General features: G+C 48.5%; 1 protein-coding gene across 3 annotated transcripts in view; it reads left to right on the top strand.

Annotated features, from left to right (window-relative positions):
* The first annotated feature begins 1,697 nt into the window (after nt 1-1,697).
* The window catches only part of LOC134983613 (oocyte zinc finger protein XlCOF8.4-like), a 65,379-nt gene continuing 42,924 nt past the window's right edge, over nt 1,698-24,152 (top strand). Inside the window, exons 1-3 of one of the 3 annotated variants that reach the window (XM_063949290.1) lie at nt 1,698-1,812; nt 9,564-9,728; nt 10,300-10,603. In XM_063949290.1, coding sequence (XP_063805360.1) covers nt 9,651-9,728; nt 10,300-10,603 — 382 coding nt within the window. In that variant the 5' untranslated portion in view covers nt 1,698-1,812; nt 9,564-9,650. Of the gene's footprint in view, nt 1,813-2,000; nt 2,071-9,563; nt 9,729-10,299; nt 10,604-24,152 lie in introns of those variants that run through there. The other 2 variants (XM_063949288.1, XM_063949289.1) reach the window with 2 other exon arrangements.

Below are 24,152 nucleotides of genomic sequence, written 5' to 3'. Positions count from 1 at the left end.
TGCTACAAACAAACCATCATTCGATCATGGTTTGAATGAACACTATTATGTTCAAGTGTGTACCCAGCTTAACCCTAACCCTACCCTCCCATAGCCAAACCTTAGTCTCCCCACCCCCCACCCCCACTACTGCCTAACTCTAATCCTCCCCCTACTGCCTAACCCAAACCGCAAGCTCCTCCAGCATTCTGAGAATGTTGCATATTTAACATGCCGACACAGCAGTTGCTGACATGTTCTATATCGCTTTCCAACAATGTTGATATAATGTCTGCATCTCGTCCTTTACACATAGGTATCCCAGTTTTAGGTGGAAATGCACACTGAAATAAAAAATGTAATCTGGCCACAGACTTCACATAAAATATTTAGGGGTCTGTTGATCACTAATCGGATACTCAGTGCATTTCAGTATGCGATTACACCAGGGGCGTCTTAAGCGAGGTGGGGGCCCGGGTGTAGACTCCAGATGGCCCCCCTCTTCACCACAGCGCCATAGGCTCTGACACTGTGCTAGAGCCTACTGCGCATGCGCAGGTCTCCGTAAACATGGCGCCTGCCATGTTCCAAAGACAAAATTCAAACAGCGCATGTGTGGCGACCATTTTGGAAGGGATTTTTTGCGCGATAGCAGCAGATGCAGCACCCGTCACCGGACCCCGGAGAGGGGAGTACTAAAATATGGGTGCAATGTGGGCCCCTGCCAGGGGCCCATGTGCGCCTCACACATTGCACCCATGATAGAAACGCCAATGGATTACATCAGGCACCTGTATTATGGCGCAACGGCAGGGACAGGGTGCCCAGAGTGGCAGTGGGGCTCCTAGGCATGCGCGGTCCCGCTGACCACGAATGCGCAGCGGCCATTATCAGTGAGGAGCCGGAGGAACCCTCTGCCGGTGTCTTTTGTGGCCTGTAGCCTACAGCCTACAATGGGCTAATGCCATCTTCAGATGACAGGAACGGGGGCTGGGGAAGGGGCATGCTCAGGAATGTTTTGCAATCTGGCGCTTGGTAATGGCGGTTGCTGCTGTTGTCGGGAATAGAGGAATAAAAGGGCCCCTTAGAGTCTCTCCAAATCAGTCCAATCCCTACAGCACACTTGCCTACCACACCCTCTCCATGAGGGAGAAAATGCTCTGTTCCTGGACTTTCCTGGTAATGTATGATTGCCATCACCTGTGGTGAAACACCTTTCTTATCAATTACCTAGCTCACCACAGGTGATGGCAATCATACATTACCAGGAAAGTCCAGGAACAGAGCATTTTCTCCCTCATGGAGAGGGTCAGGTAGGCAAGTATGCCCTACAGCCTAATTAAAATAAATCTAACATTTTCCATTTATGTTTAGTTTATTTTTACTTTATTTATGGTACATTTGGTCACACAGAAATCATATATATATATATATATATATATATATATATATATATATATATATATATATATATATATAAAACACACTGGACAACAGCAGAAACATTGTATCAGAAATCACATCAGCCAGTGTGTGACAGAACCCTGCTGCCCTACATAACAGGACGTGCTTTATACTTCAGAGTCAGACAGGGATATAGCATTTTGAGAAAAAAAAAGAACTGTCTTCCGTAAAGGCGCCATTTTATGTGTGGCAGTGCATGAGTCTCTGGCGAGCTTGGTCTTCAAGAAAATGGCCGACGAATAAGCAGCTTTTGTATTTTAATAGACGAACTCTAGTGTATTAGTGAGACTCCAGGATAGCAAAGATAACACAGAAACCTCCATCTGCGACCCTGCTACACACCCCATCACCCAGATATCCACATTACAGGTAATTATTAACACATGAGTGATATCATTATGTGACCTGTGTATAGGGATAAGTGCATACCTCCCAACATGACCCTCTCCAGGAGGGACACAATGCTCTGCTTCTGCACTTCCCTCTTAATTTATGATTGCCATCACCTGTTTTTAACAGGTTAATGGACGAGAAAGGTGTTTCAGCACAGGTGATGGCAATCATAAATTAAGAGGGAAGTCCAGGAGTAGAGCATTCTGTCCCTCATGGAGAGGGTCATGTTGGGAGGTATGTAAGTGTGTATCAGGGGTGTGATATCAGTGTGTGACCTGTGTATAGGGATCAGTGTGTATCAGGGGTGTGATATCAGTGTGTGACCTGTGTGTAGGGATCAGTGTGTATCAGGGGTGTGATATCAGTGTGTGACCTGTGTATAGGGATCAGTGTGTGACCTGTGTATAGGGATCAGTGTGTATCAGGGGTGTGATATCAGTGTGTGACCTGTGTATAGGGATCAGTGTGTATCAGGGGTGTGATATCAGTGTGTGACCTGTGTATAGAGATCAGTGTGTATCAGGTGTGTGATATCAGTGTGTGACCTGTGTATAGGGATCAGTGTGTGACCTGTGTATAGGGATCAGTGTGTATCAGGGGTGTGATATCAGTGTGACCTGTGTATAGGGATCAGTGTGTATCAGGGGCGTGATATCAGTGTGTGACCTGTGTATAGGGATCAGTGTGTATCAGGGGTGTGATATCAGTGTGACCTGTGTATAGGGATCAGTGTGTATCAGATGTGTGATATCAGTGTGTGACCTGCGTATAGAGATCAGTGTGTATCAGGGGTGTGATATCAGTGTGTGACCTGTGTATAGAGATCAGTGTGTATCAGAGGTGTGATATCAATGTGTGACCTGTGTATAGGAATCAGTGTGTATCAGGTGTGTGATATTAGTGTGACCTGTGTATAGGGATCAGTGTGTATCAGGGGTGTGATATCGGTGTGTGACCTGTGTATAGGGATCAGTGTGTATCAGGGGTGTGATATCGGTGTGTGACCTGTGTATAGGGGATCAGTGTGTATCAGGGGTGTGATATCAGTGTGTGACCTGTGTATAGGGGATCAGTGTGTATCAGGGGTGTGATATCAGTGTGTGACCTGTGTATAGACGAACAGTGTGTATCAGGGGTGTGACCTGTGTATAGTGATCAGGGGTGTGATATCGGTGTATGACCTGTGTATAGCGAACAGTGTGTATCAGGGGTGTGACCTGTGTATAGGGATCAGGTGACTGTACTGTAGCCATTAGAATTATCATTATATTGTGTACTAGATCATGTAGCTGATTCCTCTAGACCCCCCACTGACACTCAGCGGAGGAGGATCATTCCTCATACTCTGTGGTTAATAGTAATAACAATCATATCATACAGTGAGAAATAAGGAAACACACACTATCACCTGGGCAGTCACTGGGCGAATTTACAGATCTTGTGAAGCCAGAATAGAGGAGCTAGAGGGTTAAAAGAAGATATAATGGTCACTTATATATGACCACGTTACATGTGTACTCTGAGATGTTTATTATATTTTCTCTTACGTCCTAGAGGATGCTGGGGACTCTGTAAGGACCATGGGGTATAGACGGGCTCCGCAGGAGACATGGGCACTATAAAGAACTTAGGAATGGGTGTGCACTGGCTCCTCCCTGTATGCCCCTCCTCCAGACCTCAGTTAGATTATGTGCCCAGAGGAGACTGGGTGCACTGCAGGGGAGCTCTACTGAGTTTCTCTGTAAAAGACTTTTGGTAGGTATTTTATTTTCAGGGAGCACTGCTGGCAACATGCTCCCTGCTTCGTGGGACTGAGGGGAGAGAAGCAGACCTACTTAAATGATAGGCTCTGCTTCTTAGGCTACTGGACACCATTAGCTCCAGAGGGTCGGAACGCAGGTCTCACCCTCGCCGTCCTCCTCACAGAGCTGGAAGATAGAAGCCGGGTGAGTATTAAGAAGAAAAGAAGACTTCACAGGCGTCAGAAGACTTCAGATCTTCACTGAGGTAACGCGCAGCGGTAACACTGCGCGCCATTGCACCCACACAGATGCACACAGCGGGCACTGTAAGGGTGCAGGGGGAGTGCCCTGGGCAGCAATAAAAACCTCTAGGGACACGGGCATATAAAGGAGATCCTGCGGAGGCAGTATATTAATAAACCCCCGCCAGTATAAATAATTTGAGCGGGACCGAAGCCCGTGAGGGGGCGGGGCTTGGTCCACCAGCACTAACCAGCGCCATTTTCTCCACAGCACACTGCAGAGAAGCTGGCTTCCCGGACTCTCCCCTGCTGAACAAGGTTACAGAGGGCAAAAAAGAGGGGGGGGGGGCACATTTTATTGGTGCAGTGAGTGTGTGTATATATATATATATATATATATATATATATATATATATATATATATATATATATATATATATATATATATATATATATATATAGCGCTGAATACTAACTGGGATTTATTCCAGTGTCCAGTGGCGCTGGGTGTGTGCTGGCATACTCTCTCTCTCCAAAGGGCCTTGGACTGTCTCCATATAGATATATCCCTGAGTGTGTGGGAGTGTCGGTACGTGTGTGTCGGCATGTCTGACGCGGAAGGCTCATCTAAGGAGGAGGTGGAGCAGATGATTGTGGTGTCTCCGTCGGCAACGCCGACACCTGATTGGTTGGATATGTGGAATGTTTTAAATGCAAATGTGGCTTTATTACATAAGAGATTGGACAAAGCAGAGTCCAGGGATAAAACAGGGAGTCAGTCAATGGCTTTGACTGTGTCACAGGGCCCTTCAGGGTCTCAAAAACGTCCCCTGTCCCAAGTAGCAGACACTGATACCGACACGGATTCTGACTCCAGTGTCTACTACGATGATGCGAGGTTACACCCAAGGGTGGCCAAAAGTATTTATTAAATGATTATTGCAATAAAAGATGTTTTACATATCACAGATGAACCCTTTGTCCCTGACACGAGGGTATGCATTTTTAAGGAAAAGAAACCTGAGGTAACCTTTCCCCCATCTCATGAGCTGAACGCGTTATTTGAAAAAGCTTGGGAAACTCCAGACAAAAAACTGCAGACTCCCAAGAGAAATCTTATGGCGTATCTTTCCCCTGCACAGGACAGTACCGGTGGGAATCCTCGCCCAGGGTGAACAAGGCTTTACCGCGCTTGTCCAAGAAGGTGGCGCTGCCGTCTCCAGACACGGCGGCCCTTAAGGATCCTGCTGATCGCAGAACGGAAACTACCTTAAAATCAATTTATTCACATACGGGTGCTTTGCTCAGACCGACAATAGCATCGGCTTGGGTTTGTAGTGCGGTAGCAGCTTGGACAGATACCTTGTCAGCTGATACCCTAGATAGGGATCCAATTTTATTGACCTTAGGTCACATTAAAGACGCAGTCTTATATATGAGAGAAGCTCAGAGAGACGTTGGGCTACTAGGTTCAGTAGCCAACGCCATGGCGATTTCTGCTAGGCGAGCCCTGTGGACCCGCCAATGGACGGGTGATGCCGACTCAAAGAGGCATATGGAAGTTTTGCCTTACAAGGGTGAGGTGTTATTTGGGGAGGGTCTCGCGGACTTAGTTTTCACAGCTACCGTGGGTAAATCTACTTTTTTGCCTTATGTTCCACCACAGCAAAAGAAAACACCACAATATCAGATGCAGTCCTTTCGGTCGCATAAATCCAGAAGAGGTCGGGGCTCTTCCTTCCTCGCCAGAGGTAAGGGAAAAGGGAAAAGAATGCCTGCCACGGCTAGTTCCCAGGAGCAGAAGTCCTCCCCGGCTTCTACTAAATCCACCGCATGACGCTGGGGCTCCACTGAGGGAGTCCGCGCCGGTGGGGGCACGTATTCGACTCTTCAGCCACATCTGGGTTCAGTCAGACGTGGATCCTTGGGCGATGGAAATTGTATCCCAGGGCTACAATCTGGAATTCGAAGAGGTGCCTCCGCGCCGATTTTTCAAATCGGCTTTACCGGCTTCTCCCACAGAAAGGGAGATAGCTTTAGCTGCAATTCAAAAGCTGTGTCAACAGCAAGTGATTGTCATGGTTCCCATACTTCAAAAGGGAAGGGGTACTATTCAACCCTGTTTGTGGTTCCGAAACCGGATGGCTCGGTCAGACCCATTCTAAATCTAAAATCCCTAAACCTGTACTTGCAAAAGTTCAAATTCAAGATGGAATCGCTCCGGGCAGTTATCTCCAGCCTGGAAGGGGGGAATTTTATGGTGTCACTAGACATAAAGGATGCAAACCTTCATGTCCCCATATATCCCCCTCATCAGGCGTACCTGAGATTCGCTGTACAGGATTGTCATTACCAGTTTCAGACGTTGCAGTTTGGTGAAAATCCTCGGGCCGTGGAAAGCCCAAAGTAATGGCGGAAATGATGGTGCTCCTGCGCAGGCAGGGAGTCACAAATATCCCGTACTTGGACGATCTCCTGATAAAAGCGAGATCAAGAGATCAGTTGCTGAAAAGTGTGTCGCTCTCCCTGAGAGTGCTCCAGCAGCATGGCTGGATTCTAAATCTACCAAAGTCACAGTTGATTCCAACGACTCAGCTATCATTCTTAGGCATGATTCTGGACACGGAACAAAAGAGGGTTTTTCTCACGATGGAAAAAGCCCAGGAACTCCAGAACATGGTCAGAGACCTGTTAAAACCGAACAGAGTGTCAGTTCATCAATGCACTCGAGTAATGGGAAAATGGTGGTGACCTACGAGGCGATCCCCTTCGGCAGGTTTCATGCAAGGACATTTCAGTGGGACCTTCTGGACAAGTGGTCCGGGTCCCATCTTCAAATTCATCAGAAAATAAGCCTGTCCCCCAGGGCCAGGGTGTCTCTCCTGTGGTGGCTGCAGAGTGCTCACCTTCTAGAGGGTCGCAGGTTCGGCATTCAGGACTGGGTTCTGGGGACCACGGACGCGAGCCTCCAAGGATGGGGAGCAGTCACACAAGGAAGACATTTTCAGGGACTATGGTCGAGCCAGGAGGCTTGTCTACACATCAACATTCTAGAATTAAGGGCCATATACAACGGCCTACGACAAGCGGAGAATCTTCTTTGCGACCTACCGGTTCTGATTCAATCAGACAACGTCACAGCCGTGGCTCATGTAAACCGCCAAGGCGGGACAAGGAGCAGAGTGGCAATGGTGGAAGCCACCAGGATTCTTCGCTGGGCGGAAAATCACATAAGCGCTCTGTCAGCAGTCTTCATTCCGGGAGTGGACAACTGGGAAGCAGACTTCCTCAGCAGACACGATCTCCATCCAGGAGAGTGGGGACTTCATCAAGAAGTTTTTGCAGAGATAACAAGTCTTTGGGGACTTCCTCAAATAGACATGATGGCGTCACACCTCAACAAGAAGATTCGGAGGTATTGTGCCAGGTCAAGGGACCCTCAGGCAGTTGCGGTAGACGCCTTCGTGATACAGTGGGTGTTTCAATCAGTCTATGTGTTCCCTCCTTTTCCTCTCATCTCAAAAATATTGAGAATCATAAGACGAAAAAGAGTTTGGACAATACTCATTGTTCCAGATTGGCCTTGAAGGGCCTGGTATTCAGATCTTCAGGAGATGCTCACAGAAGATCCATGGCCTCTTTCTCTCAGGGAGGACCTGTTGCAGTAGGGGCCCTGCATATTCCAAGACTTACCGCGGTTACGTTTGACGGCATGGCGGTTGAACACCGAATCCTAGCTGGGAAAGGTATTCCGGAGGAAGTCATCCCTACTCTGATAAAGGCTAGGAAGGAGGTGACGGCGAAACATTATCACCGTATCTGGAGGAAGTATGTATCTTGGTGTGAAGCCAAGAATGCTCCTACGGAAAGATTTCCACTTGGGCCGTTTTCTCCACTTTCTACAGACAGGAGTGGATATGGGCCTGAAGTTAGGCTCCATTAAGGTACAGATTTCGGCCCTGTCTATGGTGGTCATTCCGATTTGTTAGCTCGCAAGCTGCTTTTAGAAGCTTTGCACACGCTAAGTCGCCGCCTACTGGGAGTGAATCTTAGCTTCTTAAAATTGCGACCGACGGAATCGCAATATTGCGATTAGACCTCTTAGCAGTTTCTGAGTAGCTCCAGACTTACGCGGCATCTGCGATCAGTTCAGTGCTTGTCGTTCCTGGTTTGACGTCACAAACACACCCAGTGTTCGCCCAGACACTCCCCCGTTTCTCCAGCCACTCCCGCGTTTTTTCACACACACCCATAAAACGGCCAGTTTCCGCCCAGAAACACCCACTTCCTGTCAATCACATTCTGATCACCAGAACGAAGAAAAAGCCGTGAGTAAAATACCTAACTGCATAGCAAATTTACTTGGCGCAGTCGCAGTGCGAACATTGCACATGCGCAATAAGCGGAAAATCAATGCTATGCGAAGAAAAATACAGAGCGAACAACTCGGAATGACCACCTATATTCTTTCAAAAGGAATTGGCTTCTCTCCCAGAAGTCCAGACTTTTGTAAAGGGAGTGCTGCACATACAGCCTCCTTTTGTGCCCCCAGTGGCACCTTGGGACCTTAACGTGGTGTTACAGTTCCTAAAATCTCACTGGTTTGAGCATCTTCAAACAGTTGAATTAAAATTTCTCACTTGGAAGGTGGTCATGTTGTTGGCCTTGGCATCTGCAAGGCGGGTGTCCGAATTGGCGGCTTTGTCTCACAAAAGCTCCTATGTGATTTTCCATGTGGATAGAGCAGAGTTGAGGACGCGTCCTCAATTTTTGCCTAAGGTGGTTTCATCGTTTCATATGAACCAACCTATTGTGGTGCCGGTGGCTATGGGAGACTTGGAGGATTCCAAGTCCCTGGATGTAGTCAGGGCCTTAAAAATTTAAGTAGCCAGGACGGCTCGGATTAGGAAAACAGAGGCACTGTTTGTCCTGTATGCGGCCAACAAGGTTGGCGCTCCTGCTTCTAAGCAGACTATTGCTCGCTGGATCTGTAACACGATTCAGCAGGCTCATTCTACGGCTGGATTGCCGTTACCAAATTCGGTAAAGGCCCATTCCACTAGGAAGGTGGGCTCTTCTTGGGCGGCTGCCCGAGGCGTCTCGGCGTTACAGCTTTGCAGATGTGCTACTTGGTCGGGTTCAAACACTTTTGCAAAATTCTACAAGTTTGATACCCTGGCTGATGAGGACCTCATGTTTGCTCAATCGGTGCTGCAGAGTCATCCGCACTCTCCCGCCTGGTTTGGAGCTTTGGTATAATCCCCATGGTCCTTACGGAGTCCCCAGCATCCTCTAGGACGTAAGAGAAAATTAGATTTTAAACCTACCAATAAATCTTTTACTCCTAGTCCGTAGAGGATGCTGGGCGCCCGTCCCAGTGCGGACATATTTCTGCAAGGCTTGTATATAGTTGTTGCTTACATAAGGGTTATGTTACAGTTAAGATCAGTCTTTGGCTGATGCTGTTTTGTTCATACTGTTAACTGGTTGCGTATATTGGATGGTGTGGGCTGGTATGAATCTTGCCCTTAGATTAACAAATATCCTTTCCTCGTACTGTCCGTCTCCTCTGGAGGAGGGGCATAGAGGGAGGTGCCAGTGCACACCCATTCTAAAGTCTTTAGAGTGCCCATGTCTCCTGCGGAGCCTGTCTATACCTATGGTCCTTACGGAATCCCCAGCATCCTCTACGGACTAGGAGAAAAAGATTTACCGGTAGGTTTAAAATCTTATTTTTTCTTAGGCAATTCTGGTGTGAGGAACTGGGGAGTCTGCACTAGAAGTCACGTGACGGTAACGCCGCACCTGTATCACCCACTGATCACTGAGGATGGAGAAGAATAGGAGTCACGTGGCTGAGATGATATTCAGTCTCACCCTAGAGATAATCTACCTGCTGACTGGGGAGGTGAGGGAGTCTGGGAGTGTCACAGTGTCATCACTCATCTTTATTACTAACACAGGGACCTGACTGGGGAGGTGAGGGAGTCTGGGAGTGTCACAGTGACTTCACTCTTATCTCTATTACTAACACAGGGATCTGACTGGGGAGGTGAGGGAGTCTGGGAGTGTCAGTGTCATCACTCATCTTTATTACTAACACAGGGACCTGACTGGGGAAGTGAGGGAGTCTGGAAGTGTCACAGGGACGTCACTCTTATCTCTATTACTAACAAAGGGACCTGACTGGAAGTGTCACAGTGACGTCACTCTTATCTTTATTACTAACACAGGGACCTGACTGGGGAGGTGAGGGAGTCTGGGAGTGTCACAGTGACGTCACTCATCTCTATTACTAACATAGGGACCTGACTGGGGAGGTGAGAGAGTCTGGGTGTTTCATAGTTATATCATCTATTCAATAAGACTTTAGAGAATCTGGAAATTGTACTGACATCAGTTAGTCTGTTCAGTACCCTAGTGGGTCCAGAGAATAGCTTTGGCTGTTGATGTATTTTTTACGGTTTCTTAATTTACAGGATTACACAGTAGTGAAGAAGACTTCAAGAGAGTGTGAGCCACCCAACAGCCATCCCCGTGTTTCAGAAGAGTGGAGCAGAACCCAGAGCTCCCTCCCGGTGTCTCCAAATCACTTACTTATACACGAGAGACACAATGAGCAGAAGATCCTGGAACTCACCAACAAGATTATTCAGCTGCTGACTGGAGAGGTGACTGCTGGGAATGGGACATTAAACATGGAGGAGTGGGAGTATATAGCAGGACACAGGAATCGGTATAAGGACGTGATGATGGAGAATCCTCAGCATCTCACAACACTGGGTAAGAGGAGAATCTCATGTATCATGTATGGAACTAGATACACTATCTTATAATCACATGGAAACATTGTTTCTCTTACGTCTTACAGGACACTGGGGTCCACATTAGTACCATGGGGATAGACAGGTCCACTAGGAGCCATGGGCACTTTTAGAAGAAGATAGTGAGGGCTGGCTCCTTCCTCTGTGCCCCTCCTACCAGACTCAGTTTAGAAAATGTGCCCGGAGGAGCCGGTCATGCTTAGGGAAGCTTCTTAAGAGTTTTCTGCATTTAGTTTCTTTTTTCTTGTTTTCAGGCAGGTCTGGCTGGCACCAGACTGCCTGCTACGTGGGACTTAGGGGAAAGAACGTCCCTAGGGTTAATGGTCCCGTTCCCCGCTGACAGGACACTGATCTCCTGTTCTCCATTGTAGAACAGAAATTACCTCGGCCTGTATAAAAAAAACGTGAAGACCGCTCGCCATTAAGGGGGCGGGGCTTCATTATGAGCGGATCCAGCAGCTCACCAGCACCATTTTCCCTCTGCAGCTATATCCAGGCAGACTGGCAGGGAAGCGCAGCTCCTCCACAAGGACTCCAGAGCACCTCAGCGGTACCAGGGGGTCATAGCAAATGGGGGGAGCAATATTTGGTGTACTAAACCCTACTAAGGGTACTTGGTTTCCGACCCAGCTAAACTTGTACTTTAGCTATAGAGGCGCTGTGTGGCTGGCTCCATTATACTCTGTGTCTCCCTAGAGGGATCTGTGTGGGTTAACTGTGTTTTACCCTATTTTCCTGTCTGCGTGTGTGTGTGTGTGTGTGTGTTTTTCTTTCACATTAATTATGTCAAAGGAGTGTGTATCATGCACAGCAGAGTGTTTTTCTCAACTGAAGGATCACTGCCATGTACTCAGGATAGTACACATTATCAGGCTAGTTGATCTGAACCAGTATGGTTAGATTCATTAAAAGGGATGATTTCAAATATTTTGAAAAAATTATTCCAAGGTGAGAAGAAGACCCAATACTTAAGGCAATCTCTTGATGACCTGATGAATAGAGATTCAGTGGTAATTCCAGCATCTCAGACCCCTGCTATTTGTCCACAGGAATGTACTCTGGCCCAAATCATGCTGGCTGATACCGATGATGATGATGATGTATCAGACTCGGGAGGGGGGGATGCAGCTCTGTCACAGGGAATACAGGCCCTGATAGAAGCTATTAGAGATGTCCTGCAGATCCCTGACAAAGTGGCAGGGGAAGATGAGGAATCTTATTTTAATGTAAAAAAGAAATCCTCTGCTACTTTCCCTACATCTAAGGAGTTAAATTCCCTATTTGAAGCAACTTGGGTGAAACCTGACAAGAAGTTTCAGATCCCAAAACGGTTCCTTCCGCAGCTCCCCCGACTATAAAATACTACACTGCTCCAACTCTGCAGTCCTTTCGGACACCGAAATTTAAAAGCAAAATCCAAGGTTCCTCTACGGCCTTCAGAGGCAATAGTGGTAAACCCAGAAAACCAGCAACTGCAGGTTCACAGGAACAGAACCCCGGTTCTGCTTCCTCTAAGCCTTCAGCATGACAGTGGTCCGCACTGCCTGGAAGACAAGCAGGTGGGAGCCCATTTGAGATTCTTCAGTCACATATGGGCAACGTCATGCCAGGATCCCTGGGTCAAAGATCTTATAGCCCAGGGCAACAGACTGGAGTTTCAGGAACTCCCACCTCACAGATTCTTCAAATCAGGCTTACCAGCTTCTGAAGAAGCAAGTATGACCTTACAGGAAGCAATTCTGAAACGGGTACAGACTCAGGCCATTGTTCCAGTTCCACTTCAGCTGCAAAACCAAGGCTATTATTCCAACCTGTTTGTAGTTCCAAAACCGGATGGTTCGGTAAGGTCCATTTGACCTCAAGTCGTTAAACCCGTACTTACGGGTGTTTAAGTTCAAGATGGAGTCTCTGAGAGCGGTGATCTCAGGTCTGGAGGAGGGGGAATTCTTGGTGTCTATGGATATCAAGGATGCGTACCTTCATATTCCGATTTGGCCGCCTCATCAGGCTTATCTAAGGTTTGCATTACAGGACTGTCACTACCAGTTCGAGTCCCTGCCATTTGGCCTCTCTATGGCACCGACTGTGTTCACCAAGGTAATGGCAGAAATAATATTTCTCCTCCGCAAACAGGGACTGAACAGAATACCGTACCTGGATGATCAGCTGATAGGCACCATCTAGGGAGAGGTTGTTAGTCAACATTGCCCTCTCAACCCGGCTACTCCAGGATCACGGGTGGATTTTGAACCTACCAAAATCTCATCTGGAACCAACACTGAGGCTCCCGTTCCTGGGGCATTGGTGATCCAGTCAATGGTGTGGAATGTTCTAAGACAAACCCAGACTTCGGTGCATCTATGCATTTGCCTTCTGGGAAAGATGGTAGCTGCTCATGAGGCGCTGTAGTATGGACCCTTCCAGCAAGGCCATTCCAGCTGGATCTGTTGGACAAATGGTCCGGATCGCATCTTCACATGCACCAGAGGATCTGTCTGTCACCAAAAGCCAAGATTTCTCTTCTGTGGTGGCTTCAGACTTCTCACCTGACCGAGGGCCGACGGTTCGGGATTCAAAATTGTATTCTGCTAACCACAGACGCAAGCCTCAGAGGTTGGGGAGCAGTCACCCAAGGGGAACAGTTCCAGGAAGCCATTCTTCCAATCATCATTCTGGAACTAAGGGCCATATACAACGCCCTTCTACAGGCATCGCATCTTCAAGATCAAGCCATTCAGGTTCAGTCGGACAATGTGACAGCAGTAACGTACATAAACCGACAAGGTGGAACGAAGAGCAGGGCAGCAGTGGCAGAGGTAACAAGGATTCTCCTCTGGATGAAAGACACGCTGTGGCGTTGCCCGTGATCTTCATTCCGGGAGTAGACAATTGGGAAGCAGACTTCCTCAGCAGACACGACCTACACCCAGGAGAGTGGGGCCTTCACCCGGAGGTGTTCGGGTGCTTGAAACGTCTGTGGGGAATGCCACAAATCGACATGATAGCCTCTCATTTCAACAAGAGGCTCAAGCGGTATTGTTCCAGGTCGAGGGACCCGCAAGCAGTGGTGGTGGACGCTCTGGTGACTCCATGGGTCTACCAGATGGTGTAAGTATTTCCACCACTCCCACTGATCACAAAGATTCTCAAAAGAATAAAAAGGGAAAAGGTTCAAGCAATTCTCATTGTTCCAGACTGGCCAAGAAGGGCCAGGTATGCGGATCTACTGGAGATGCTCCTAGAGGACCCGTGGCCTCTACCTTTTTGCAAGGACCTTTTTCAACAGGGGCTGTTTGTCTATCAAGACTTACCATGGCTATGTTTGACGGCATGGAAGTTGAGCCTCAAATTCTGGCCCGGAAAGGGATCCCGGATAGAGTTATTCCAACCCTGATCCACGCCAGAAAGGGGATAACGTCTAAACATTACCACTATATTTGGAAAAAATACGTCTCTTGGTGTGAGAACAGGAAATTTCCTGCGGTGGAATTTCAATTGGGACATTTTCTCCTTTTTCTGCGGTCAGTTGTGGATGTGGGCCTACGTTTAGGCTCCATAAAAGTCCAGATTTCGGCCTTATACATTTTCTTCCAGAAACAATTGGCTTCTCTCCTTGAGGTTCAGACATTTTTGAATAGGGTTCTGCACATCCAACTGCCCTTTGTGCCTCCTACGGCACCTTGGGATCTCAACGTGGTGTTGCAGTTCCTGCAATCGGATTGGTTTGAGCCTTTACAGGACGTTGACGTCAAGTTTCTCATGTGGAAGGCCGCCACGCTGTTAGCCTTGGCTTCTGCAAGTCGTGTGTTGGAGCTGGGGGCGTTGTCTCACAAAACCCCCTATTTGATTTTTCATGAAGATAGAGCTGAACTCAGAACTCGTCAACAATTTCTTCCAAAGGTGGTGTCTGCATTTCATATCAACCAACCTATTGTAGTCCCGATGGTTACAGACACCTCTGCTACTTCAAAGTCCTTGGATGTTGTGAGGGCTTTGTAGATCTATGTGAGGCGGACAGCTCGTCACAGAAAATCTGACTCGCTGTTTGGGGGTAATTCCAAGTTGATCGCAGCAGGATTTTTGATAGCAATTGGGCAAAACCATGTGCAGTGCAGGGGGGGCAGATATAACATGTACAGAAAGAGTTAGATTTGGGTGGGTTATTTTGTTTCTGTGCAGGGTAAATACTGTCTGCTTTATTTTTACACTGCAATTTAGATTGCAGATTGAACACACCCCACCCAAATCTAACTCTCTCTGCACATGTTATATCTGCCCCACCTGCAGTGCACATAATTTTGCCCAACTGCTAAAAAATTTCCTGCTGCGATCAACTTGGAATTACCCCCTTTGTTCTCTATGATCCCAATAAAATTGGGTGTCCTGCTTCAAAGCAGACTATTGCACACTGGATCAGGCTCACTATCCAGCATGCTTATTAAACCACAGGTTTACCGGTTCCAAAATCTGTACAGGCCCGCTCTACTAGGTCTGGTGGGTTCTTCCTGGACGGCTGCCCGGGGTGTCTCGGCTTTACAGCTCTGCCGAGCAGCTACTTGGTCGGGTTCGAACACGTTTGCTAAGTTCTACAAGTTCGATACTTTGGCCTTGGAGGACCCTCAGTTTGGTCAATCTGTTCTGCAGGAACCTCAGCACTCTCCCACCCGGTTTGGGAGCTTTGGTACATCTCCATGGTACTAATGTGGACCCCAGTATCCTCTAGGACGCAAGAGAAAATAGGATTTTAATTACCTACCGGTAAATCCTTTTCTCGTAGTCCGTAGAGGATACTGGACGCCCGCCCAGCGCTTCATTTCTTCCTGCACTGATACTTGGTTAAGTATTGTTGCTTCAGCGGTTGCTGTTCCTGGTGTAAAGTTTGGTTAGCTTGGCTTTCCTCTAGTTTGTGTGTGCTGGTTCGGAATCTCACCACTATCCTTTTTATATCTTTCTCTCAAAGTATGTCCATCTCCTCGGGCACAGTTTCCTAGACTGAGTCTGGTAGGAGGGGCATAGAGGGAGGAGCCAGCACACACTATCCATTTCTTAAGTACCCATGGCTCCTAGTGGACCCGTCTATGGCGGTCATTCAGAGTTGATCGCTCACTGCCGATTTGCGCAGCGATCAGGTTAAAAAATGCCATAAATGCGCAAGCTTATGCACCGCAATGCGCAGAAGCGTCATACAAAGCAGATTGTTGCTGTAAAATGGATTTAACGCAGAATCCTTTCGCACAGCCGATCTCAAGGAGATTGACAGGAATGAAGGCATTTGTGGGTGGCAACTGACCGTTTTCAGGGAGTGTTTGGAAAAACGCAGGCGTGTCCAAGCGTTTGCAAGGGCGGGTGTCTGACGTCAATTCCGGCACCAAAAAGGCTGAAGCGATCGCAAGGGCTGAGTAAGAAACTACTAAGAAACTGCACAAAATATTTTTGCAGAGCTCTGCTGCACCAGCGTTCGCACACTTACAAAGCGAAAATACACTCCCCCGTGGGTGGCGACAATGCGTTTGTACGGCTGCTAAAAGTAGCTAGCAAGCAATCAACTCGAAATGACCCCCTATACCCCATGGTACTACTGTGGACCCCAGTATCCTCTACGGACTACGAAAAAAGGATTTACCGGTAGGTAATTAAAATCCTATTATATGCACACTGTAGACCATTTGCTAGCTTTGCATTGATAAAAAAAAATGCCTTGAAATACAGCAGCCAATCAGACACTCTCTGTCAGGTTGTCAGGATTCAGATTTAGTCTGTTCCCGGAGGGGGCACTAGTGGGTCAGTGTTGGAATGACGTATGAGACGTGGAGGTTGCATAAAGAGTCCTGCGCTGAGGTTTATTAAACATAAAAGTCACAGAGAAATGATATAGCAGTGGATGATAACTTAGAACTGGCAGTAACAGATGAAATAATAAGCAGTAACTGAATCCAAGGTAATAATCAAAAGTCTCTGGCAACACAAATATAGAAGATAACTTGATGACTGAATGCAAATGGTTTCAAGCAAAGCAAAGTCTCTGGTAACAAACGTAGAATAATTTGGTAACTGGATGCAAATGGTTTAAAGCAAAATAAAGTCTCTGATAACACAAATGAGGAATGAAGATAACCTGATAACTGAATGCAAACGGGTTTGAAAAATATAAGGTCACTGGTAACTGTGGTTGATGCAAACAGAACTTTGGTATGTGTAAGAAGCACACAGTCTCTGTAACATAAAAGTTCTTTTAGTCAAGCAAGGCCCAGGCAGAAGACAGTCCTAACTCAGCATGTTTTTTAAGTGCTGGATGCAATACACAGAATGGAATGCTGGTAACAAGGTGCATAGATTAGGCAAAGGGTAACACCTGAGGAGAGTCTCTTACTGCTGTTGAACTGTGGCTGGAGTCTGGAGCAAGCAGGAGAAATGCAGAATGATGCATGGAATGAAATGATGAGAGGAACCACTGGAGACTGGAACACGGGGAACCACTGGAGGCTGGAACACGGGGAACCACTGGAGGCTGGAACACGGGGAACCACTGGAGGCTTGACACACCAAATGTGACTCATTGTCCAAGGTAATGTTAATGAGCTAGGAACTGGAGTTTATACACCTTGCTCTGTGATGATAGGATGAATCTCTGTGAGAACACACCCTCCAGGATTGGGTGCCCAGATCAGCTGAGAATTAACTGGAGATGGTGATTAACCGGGAGAATGATTCTGTAGACAGTTAATGCAATGCACTGCTGGTTGCTGGCTGGGATCAGTAGTGCACCGGGAGTTAATGCTGGTTAACTAGAATCACTGTGTACTCCAGGCTGCTGGCTGAAACCAGTGATTACCAAACGATAGAACTGGTTAGGCGGAGCACAGTGAGCTGTGGGCTGCAGGAGACTGAAGACTGGAACTGCTGGGACCTGTAGTTCCACAGGTCCAATTCACAGGGAATACTCTGAAAACAGAGGACTGAAGCCAGGAGACGCCTGTTCACTGGAAGTGATGCAATGGAGAATGCGGATTCCTGACAGTACCCCCTCTTTTATGGGTGGGCACCGAACACCCACGCTGGAACTTGGAGGATCCTTGAAAAAGAGCTTAGGAATACACAAAAGCAGAGGTCCTCAAAAGTCTTCCCAACGTTCATCTTCAGAACAAGTAGACCATTCATGGTCATTTGAGACAGAATTTACTTCCTGGGAGAAGGCATAGCTCGGAAGGATAGAACCCCCCATAAAGTAACTTGAGTCGTCATCAACAAACTCACTTTCAGAAGTGTTGCTGTAGGATGGAGACACGGGAGTATATGCAACTTTCAAATCTGAAGTCTGAGAACCTTGTCTTGACTTTACAGCTTGGAAATCTTTAATAGCTTGGTCTAATGTATCCTGATCTTGCACAGACAGAGATGTTGGAGAGGATTTAGCAGTAGACAAACTGTTGACAAATTGGCCAGAATGCCCAGATGACTCTGAATGCATAAACTTTGGAGCAAACTCCTGTTTTACGGCTTCACAGAAAGCGGGAAGATCACTCAGTAGCGGATCTTTAGATTCAATGAGAGGATTCGCCCAGTCCAGTGCTCTACCTTTGAAGAACAGGAGGAAGTATCTGATTGCATTGGCTGGAGAAATAGTCACTGAAGATTCCGACTCCGTAAAAGCGAGGTATTGGCTCGCCACTGCACGAAACTGAGCATAGTCACCATCAAAGTAGACTGGAGCTTTCGTATCTAGTGGACACTTGGAAGGCTGAATGTCAGTTGAAGTCTCGGAAGACAATGTAGGACACTTGAGAGTTGAGGACTGGAATAAGCATTCAGAAGCAGGAGTAGAATCAACTTGAAATGCTCGAGGGTGGAGAGAGGACGTCATCTCCTGGATTGACTGACGGGAATTCTCTGCTGAGGTTGACAGAACGCTAGAAGCTTCATCTTGGGGTGAGATGCGTAGAGCCTCCATCTGGGTTGAGGCAACTGCAATATCTGCAAGAACTGTAGACTCTGGACATAGCGACAGGAGTTGCTTACTTGAAACACTGGAGAGAACCACACCGGGTTCAGAGGAACTGTAATCGGCAGGAACCGATGGCAACTTTAGACAAATGGATGGATCCGGGATTTGTACAGGACTACTTGATTTGACTTGAACTGAAGGAGGCTGATCTGGACAGACGGATGGGACCGGATTGGGTCCAGAAAAGCTTGAACTGGCTGGAATCGGAGGAGTCTTCGGACTGACTGATAGTACCAGATTTGATCCGAAGAGACTGGAATCGGCTGGAACCGAAGGAGGCTTACTGGAATCGTCTGGAACCGAAGAAGGTAGCTCAGCATTGGAAACAGAGCTACTCAGGCTGGCTGGAACCAGAGGAGGCTTATCTGGACAGACGGATGGGACCGGATTGGGTCCAGATAAGCTTGAACCGGCTGGAACCGGATTTGATATGAAGAGACTGGAATCGTCTGGAACCGAAGGAGTCCTCGGAGTGACAGATAGGACCGGATTTGATCCGAGGATGCTGGAATCGGCTGGAACCGAAGGAGGTAGCTCAGCATTGGAAACAGAGCTACTCGGGCTGGCTGGAACCAGTGGAGACTTTGGACCGACGGCTGGAACCGGGCTAGGTCCATTGACACTTGACTCTGTATAGACAGAATCCGGATGTTCTGATGATCCCTCTTGGAGTGGTACTGAGCTGGTAGCACTCTCTGAAGTTGGCAAACAAAAGTTCATGTCTGTATCTGTGGCTTTAAGAATTCCTCCTGGGATCTTGGCCCTGGATTCCTCACTTGAGGCTGAAACTCCAAAGACCCCTCCTGGGGTTAATAGATCAGACACACTTCTTTGAGCTGCATGCTCGGATGCCACTTCTGGAACCTGAACATCAGATGCCCCACCTGGGGCTGTAGGCACAGATGCCCCTTCTCGGGCTGTAGGCACGGATGCCCCTTCTCGGGCTGTAGGCACGGATGCCCCTTCTCGGGCTGTAGGCACGGATGCCCCTTCTCGGGCTGTAGGCACGGATGCCCCTTCTCGGGCTGTAGGCACGGATGCCCCTTCTCGGGCTGTAGGCACGGATGCCCCTTCTCGGGCTGTAGGCACGGATGCCCCTTCTCGGGCTGTAGGCACGGATGCCCCTTCTCGGGCTGTAGGCACGGATGCCCCTTCTCGGGCTGTAGGCACGGATGCCCCTTCTCGGGCTGTAGGCACAGAAACTACTTTAGTTATGGGTAACATAGATAGTCTCTGTTGATTTCTGAACTTGGGATTGGGTCTATTTGTCACAGGACCCCAATCGTATACTTTTTGGACACTTCTGTCTGGGGTAAAGGAACTTGAAACTGTAGAGGATACGTTGGAAGGTTTGCAGGTGAAAACTCTGTGATGTTGAGACCTGTCACCAACTTTTGAGTTGCGGAAGGAACAGTCCTTAATAAGATGACTAGAACTCCCACAGTAAAAGCAGAGGTGAAGCTGCTTGCGATGGCGGCGTTCAGCTTCCGTTAGTTTTGGAGCGCGGGTAGCTCTGGAATCTGCCCTCTCTCTGCATAGGAGGAGAGACTTGAGTTTGTAGGAAGCTTGACACGGAGGTTGCACTAGTCTCAATACATTGAGCAGGACTCTTCACTGTATTTAAAGCACCACCTAGGATTTCTGGTATGATTGGAATGATTCTTGATAGCAGACTTTGAAGTTGTTCCAATAAATAACAAAGAGTGCTTATAAGTTCAGGTTTTACAGCAGAAGACAGAGGAGTCCTGAAATTTGCAAAGGAGGAAGCCGCCCTCTCAGTAGAATCAGTTGTGAAGGGTGTACCATAGGGCTGACTTGAGCGAGGTCCACCTACAGGAACGAATTGTGCAGAGGAAGTTGGAATAACTGGAGCAGGAGTGACTTGAACTGGAACAGGAAGATCAACAGAACTTGGAAGGGATTGCTGCAAGGTATCCAAACGGGTAGACATTCCCTGTAGAAACAGGATCACTTGTGGAGGCGTGGCCTAGACGAGCATGGAGTAGCACCTGAACTGTGCAGCTCTCCTGCCGTTACATCCTGAAATACTATCCTTTATTCCCCCCCGGGGTCTGATATTATACCCAACGCTGCATGAACACCCTCTACCCCCATGGAGTGAATTTGGACCGGATCCCGTGCTCCCTCTGTCTCCTGCAGCCCTACTCACTCGGCGGGCCCTGCCCGGCGCTGAAGCCGTCGCCGCGCGCTCACCGCGGACCGGAAGTTCGGCTCCCGTACACCGCTGAGACCCGCGTGTTCGTGGAGGGGAGAGGAAGCGCTCGCCCGCCGTCCTGGAGTGCCTGCTGGGGAACGCGAGAGGGGTCTGTGGCGCCTGGAGCGCAGCACGCAATACACCGCCACATATCCGTGCCGCCCTGAGAACCGGAAGTTCGGCTCCGGCTCTCCACCGCTGACCGCGCCTTTGGGGAAGGGAGTGAGGGGAGTTTGGCTGCCGCACTGTCTGCCTGCTGGGGCGACCAGGGACACCCTTGAGCCTGACTGCACCATTATACACCGCCGCAGACCTGGGGGACCGGAAGTGCGGCTCCCGTGATCGCTGCAGCCATCCGAGACCCTTGAGTGGGGCTGTGCTGCACTACCATCAGGAACATTCTGGGGAGCCTGGAGGACCGCTCTGACCACACCAAGCTGCTGGCTGCTGCGCCCACTGACCTGACCATTCACCCATCCTGACTGGAAAAGAAAGACAGGTACTTGTTGATACGGGGCAGTGAATCTGTGGGGGCCCGCCTGGGTTGGTTGCTGACCTGTACCCCTCCCCCCTATCCTCCTGCTGCACATCCCTGGCTGAACGTCCCGAATCTTATCCTCCCTGGAAGCCTACAGTAGGGGCCATATATATTTACTGCACGGCTCTGATCTGGGGGGACGCTGCTTAACTCCCTGCTCCATCAGGCGGTCAGGCGGCATCACATCAGGAGGCTCTGACCCTGCTGCTCAGAAATATATACCTACACCACCCCCTGCTTCTCTTTCCATTATATATATCCGGCTGGAGACTGCTGATTTACCATTGTGTAACTCCTGAGTTGCTACTCTAGTACGGTCTGGAGGCGTACCTGCTTGGTTCACCATAACTCTCTCATATAAGTGCTGCAACTCCCTGTGGGGTGCCTATAACGAATACTATGGGGAAGACTTCTCAGGCTGCGGCCAAGCTTGAAAAATACGCTAGAAACCCTCCCGCGCAAGATAAGAGAACGAGGGGGGCGGGGGATGGATCCTCTCCCCCCTCCCCGGCTACAAGTGCGGGCTCCGGCCCTCCAGAGACCTCAGAGGATGCTCTCCAAAGGGTACTGGACGCAGTAAATGCCAGCGAAGGCAGACTGGCTGAAAAGATCACCCAGGTGCAATCAGATCTATCCTTGATTCATCAGGATCTACAACGAGTTAGAGAGAGAGTGGGGGAGGCGGAAACCCGCATTTCTACTGTCGAAGACACTGTGGCTCCGCTTGGCCGACGCACCACTGCCCTTGAATCACAGATGTCGGAGGTGCAGAAAAAATTGACCGATATGGAGGGGCGCCTGAGACGAAATAACATTCGGTTCGTGGGCTTGCCGGAAAAGGAGGAGGGAGATGCACCTGAGCAGTTTTTGGAGAAATGGCTTACAGATTTCTTTGGGTCGGATGCTTTTACATCACACTACGCGGTGGAACGAGCACATAGAATCCCTATGCGGCCGTTGCCTCCGGGGGCCCCTCCCCGTACATTTATAGCTAAATTCCTCCACTTCAAGGATCGGGACAAGGTACTCACCCTGGCACGCACCAAGGGCCCACTTAAGTGGAATGGTACCCGGATCTCTGTATTTCCTGATTTTGCGGTTGACGTCCAGAAGGAGAGAGCCCAGTTCCTTCCAATTAAGAGACGTCTCCGGGAGCTTAATCTCCCTTATGCTATGCTTTTTCCTTCAAAGTTGAGGGTGGTCGCAGGAGGAGAGACTAAATTTTTCTTGACCCCGCGGGAGGCGGCGACGTGGCTTGACAGGCAGTTCCCGGCAGGGCGCCCCCTGTCAAATGACTGAATGTTGAAACTGTCCGTTGGCTGGGCTGTGATTTATGTCATTGAGTATTTGTGTATACAGCTAATGTATTAATGTTTGTTGACTTTTTCCTACTAGGTCATCGATACAGCTGTTATTGGTAATATACTAAATGCTGCACTTGATATCCGGTCCTTACATGGTCGGAGGTCGGGTGCTTATCTGGTCCTGGGGGGGGTTAGGTTATGGCGGGGGAGCAACGCCTGCTTGCGACCGCTGTATTTTTTGTCCTCTTTACTAGTTGTTTAGTTGTGGGGAGGGGGTTTTTTTGGGATTAGGTATGCCACAGTTCGGGCCGGTATACAGGGTGGGGGGGTGTATGGGGGAGAAGGGAGGATTTATTGGGTGGTTGTTTTATAAGCATTGCTGTGGCGACATGTTTAGAGAAATTTTTTGCAGGCGGTTACTCCTCTATCTATTTCAGATATTTTCAATGTTGTGGACACATCTAGCACTTGGTGCTATTATGTATTATGGCATCACCTAGTCTAAAAATCTTATCCTGGAATGTGCGAGGCCTTAATGACAAAGTTAAAAGGGCCCTGGTGCTTCGGCAGATTAGGCAGTACTCCGCAGATGTCGTTTGTCTTATGGAGACGCACCTGGAGGGAGCCAAAGTTCTATCTCTTAAAAAGCCATGGATTGGGTGGCTATATCATTCCACTCATACCTCCCATTCCAGGGGCGTCTCCGTTCTGATCCGAAGATCTCTCCCATTTGTTTTAGACCAGGTCCAGGTAGACCAGTGGAGACGGTACGTTTTTCTTAAATGTCAAATAAACTCCATGTCTTTATTATTATTGGCTATTTACATACCTCCACCGTACTCCCCGGAGGTTTTACGCAAGGCTGCTGAGTTTATGTCCCTTTACCCCAATACTCCCACCGTCTGCACTGGGGACTTTAATAATGTCATGGATCATAGAGTGGATAGCTTCAGCACCAGTACTACTGTACCTCGCCCACGTCCGGGTAATTTTGCTCTGCTAGTGGAGGGTATGGGTTTGGTGGACGTCTGGAGGGTGCGGCATCCAGCTGCTCGACAGTTCTCCTGCTTTTCCCCTATCTACTCCTCATTTTCTAGGATAGACATGTCCCTGGTCTCCCCCTGTTTAGTTCCCAAGATTGTTGATATCCAGTACGCAACTAGAGGTATCTCTGACCACTCACCAGTACTGTTGAATTTGGATACTGGGGGAGCCCGGGGACAGTTGTTTTGGAAACTCAACTCATTTTGGCTTTCACAGATGGGCACTGGAGCGGAGCTTGAGCTTGCTTGGCGGGAGTTTTTGGAGCTGAATGGGGGTACTGCTGGACCAGCAATTCTCTGGGACGCATTTAAAGCATTTATACGTGGTTCCCTAATTAGACGGATTGCTACTTTAAAAAATGGCTACAAACGCCAAGAAATGGAACTTGAGGCTTCCTGTAGGTCC

Source organism: Pseudophryne corroboree (assembly GCF_028390025.1).
Source record: "Pseudophryne corroboree isolate aPseCor3 chromosome 3 unlocalized genomic scaffold, aPseCor3.hap2 SUPER_3_unloc_2, whole genome shotgun sequence".
NCBI lineage: Eukaryota > Metazoa > Chordata > Amphibia > Anura > Myobatrachidae > Pseudophryne > Pseudophryne corroboree.
Note: the sequence above shows the minus strand (reverse complement) of the source record. Positions and strands in the feature narration are given on the sequence as shown.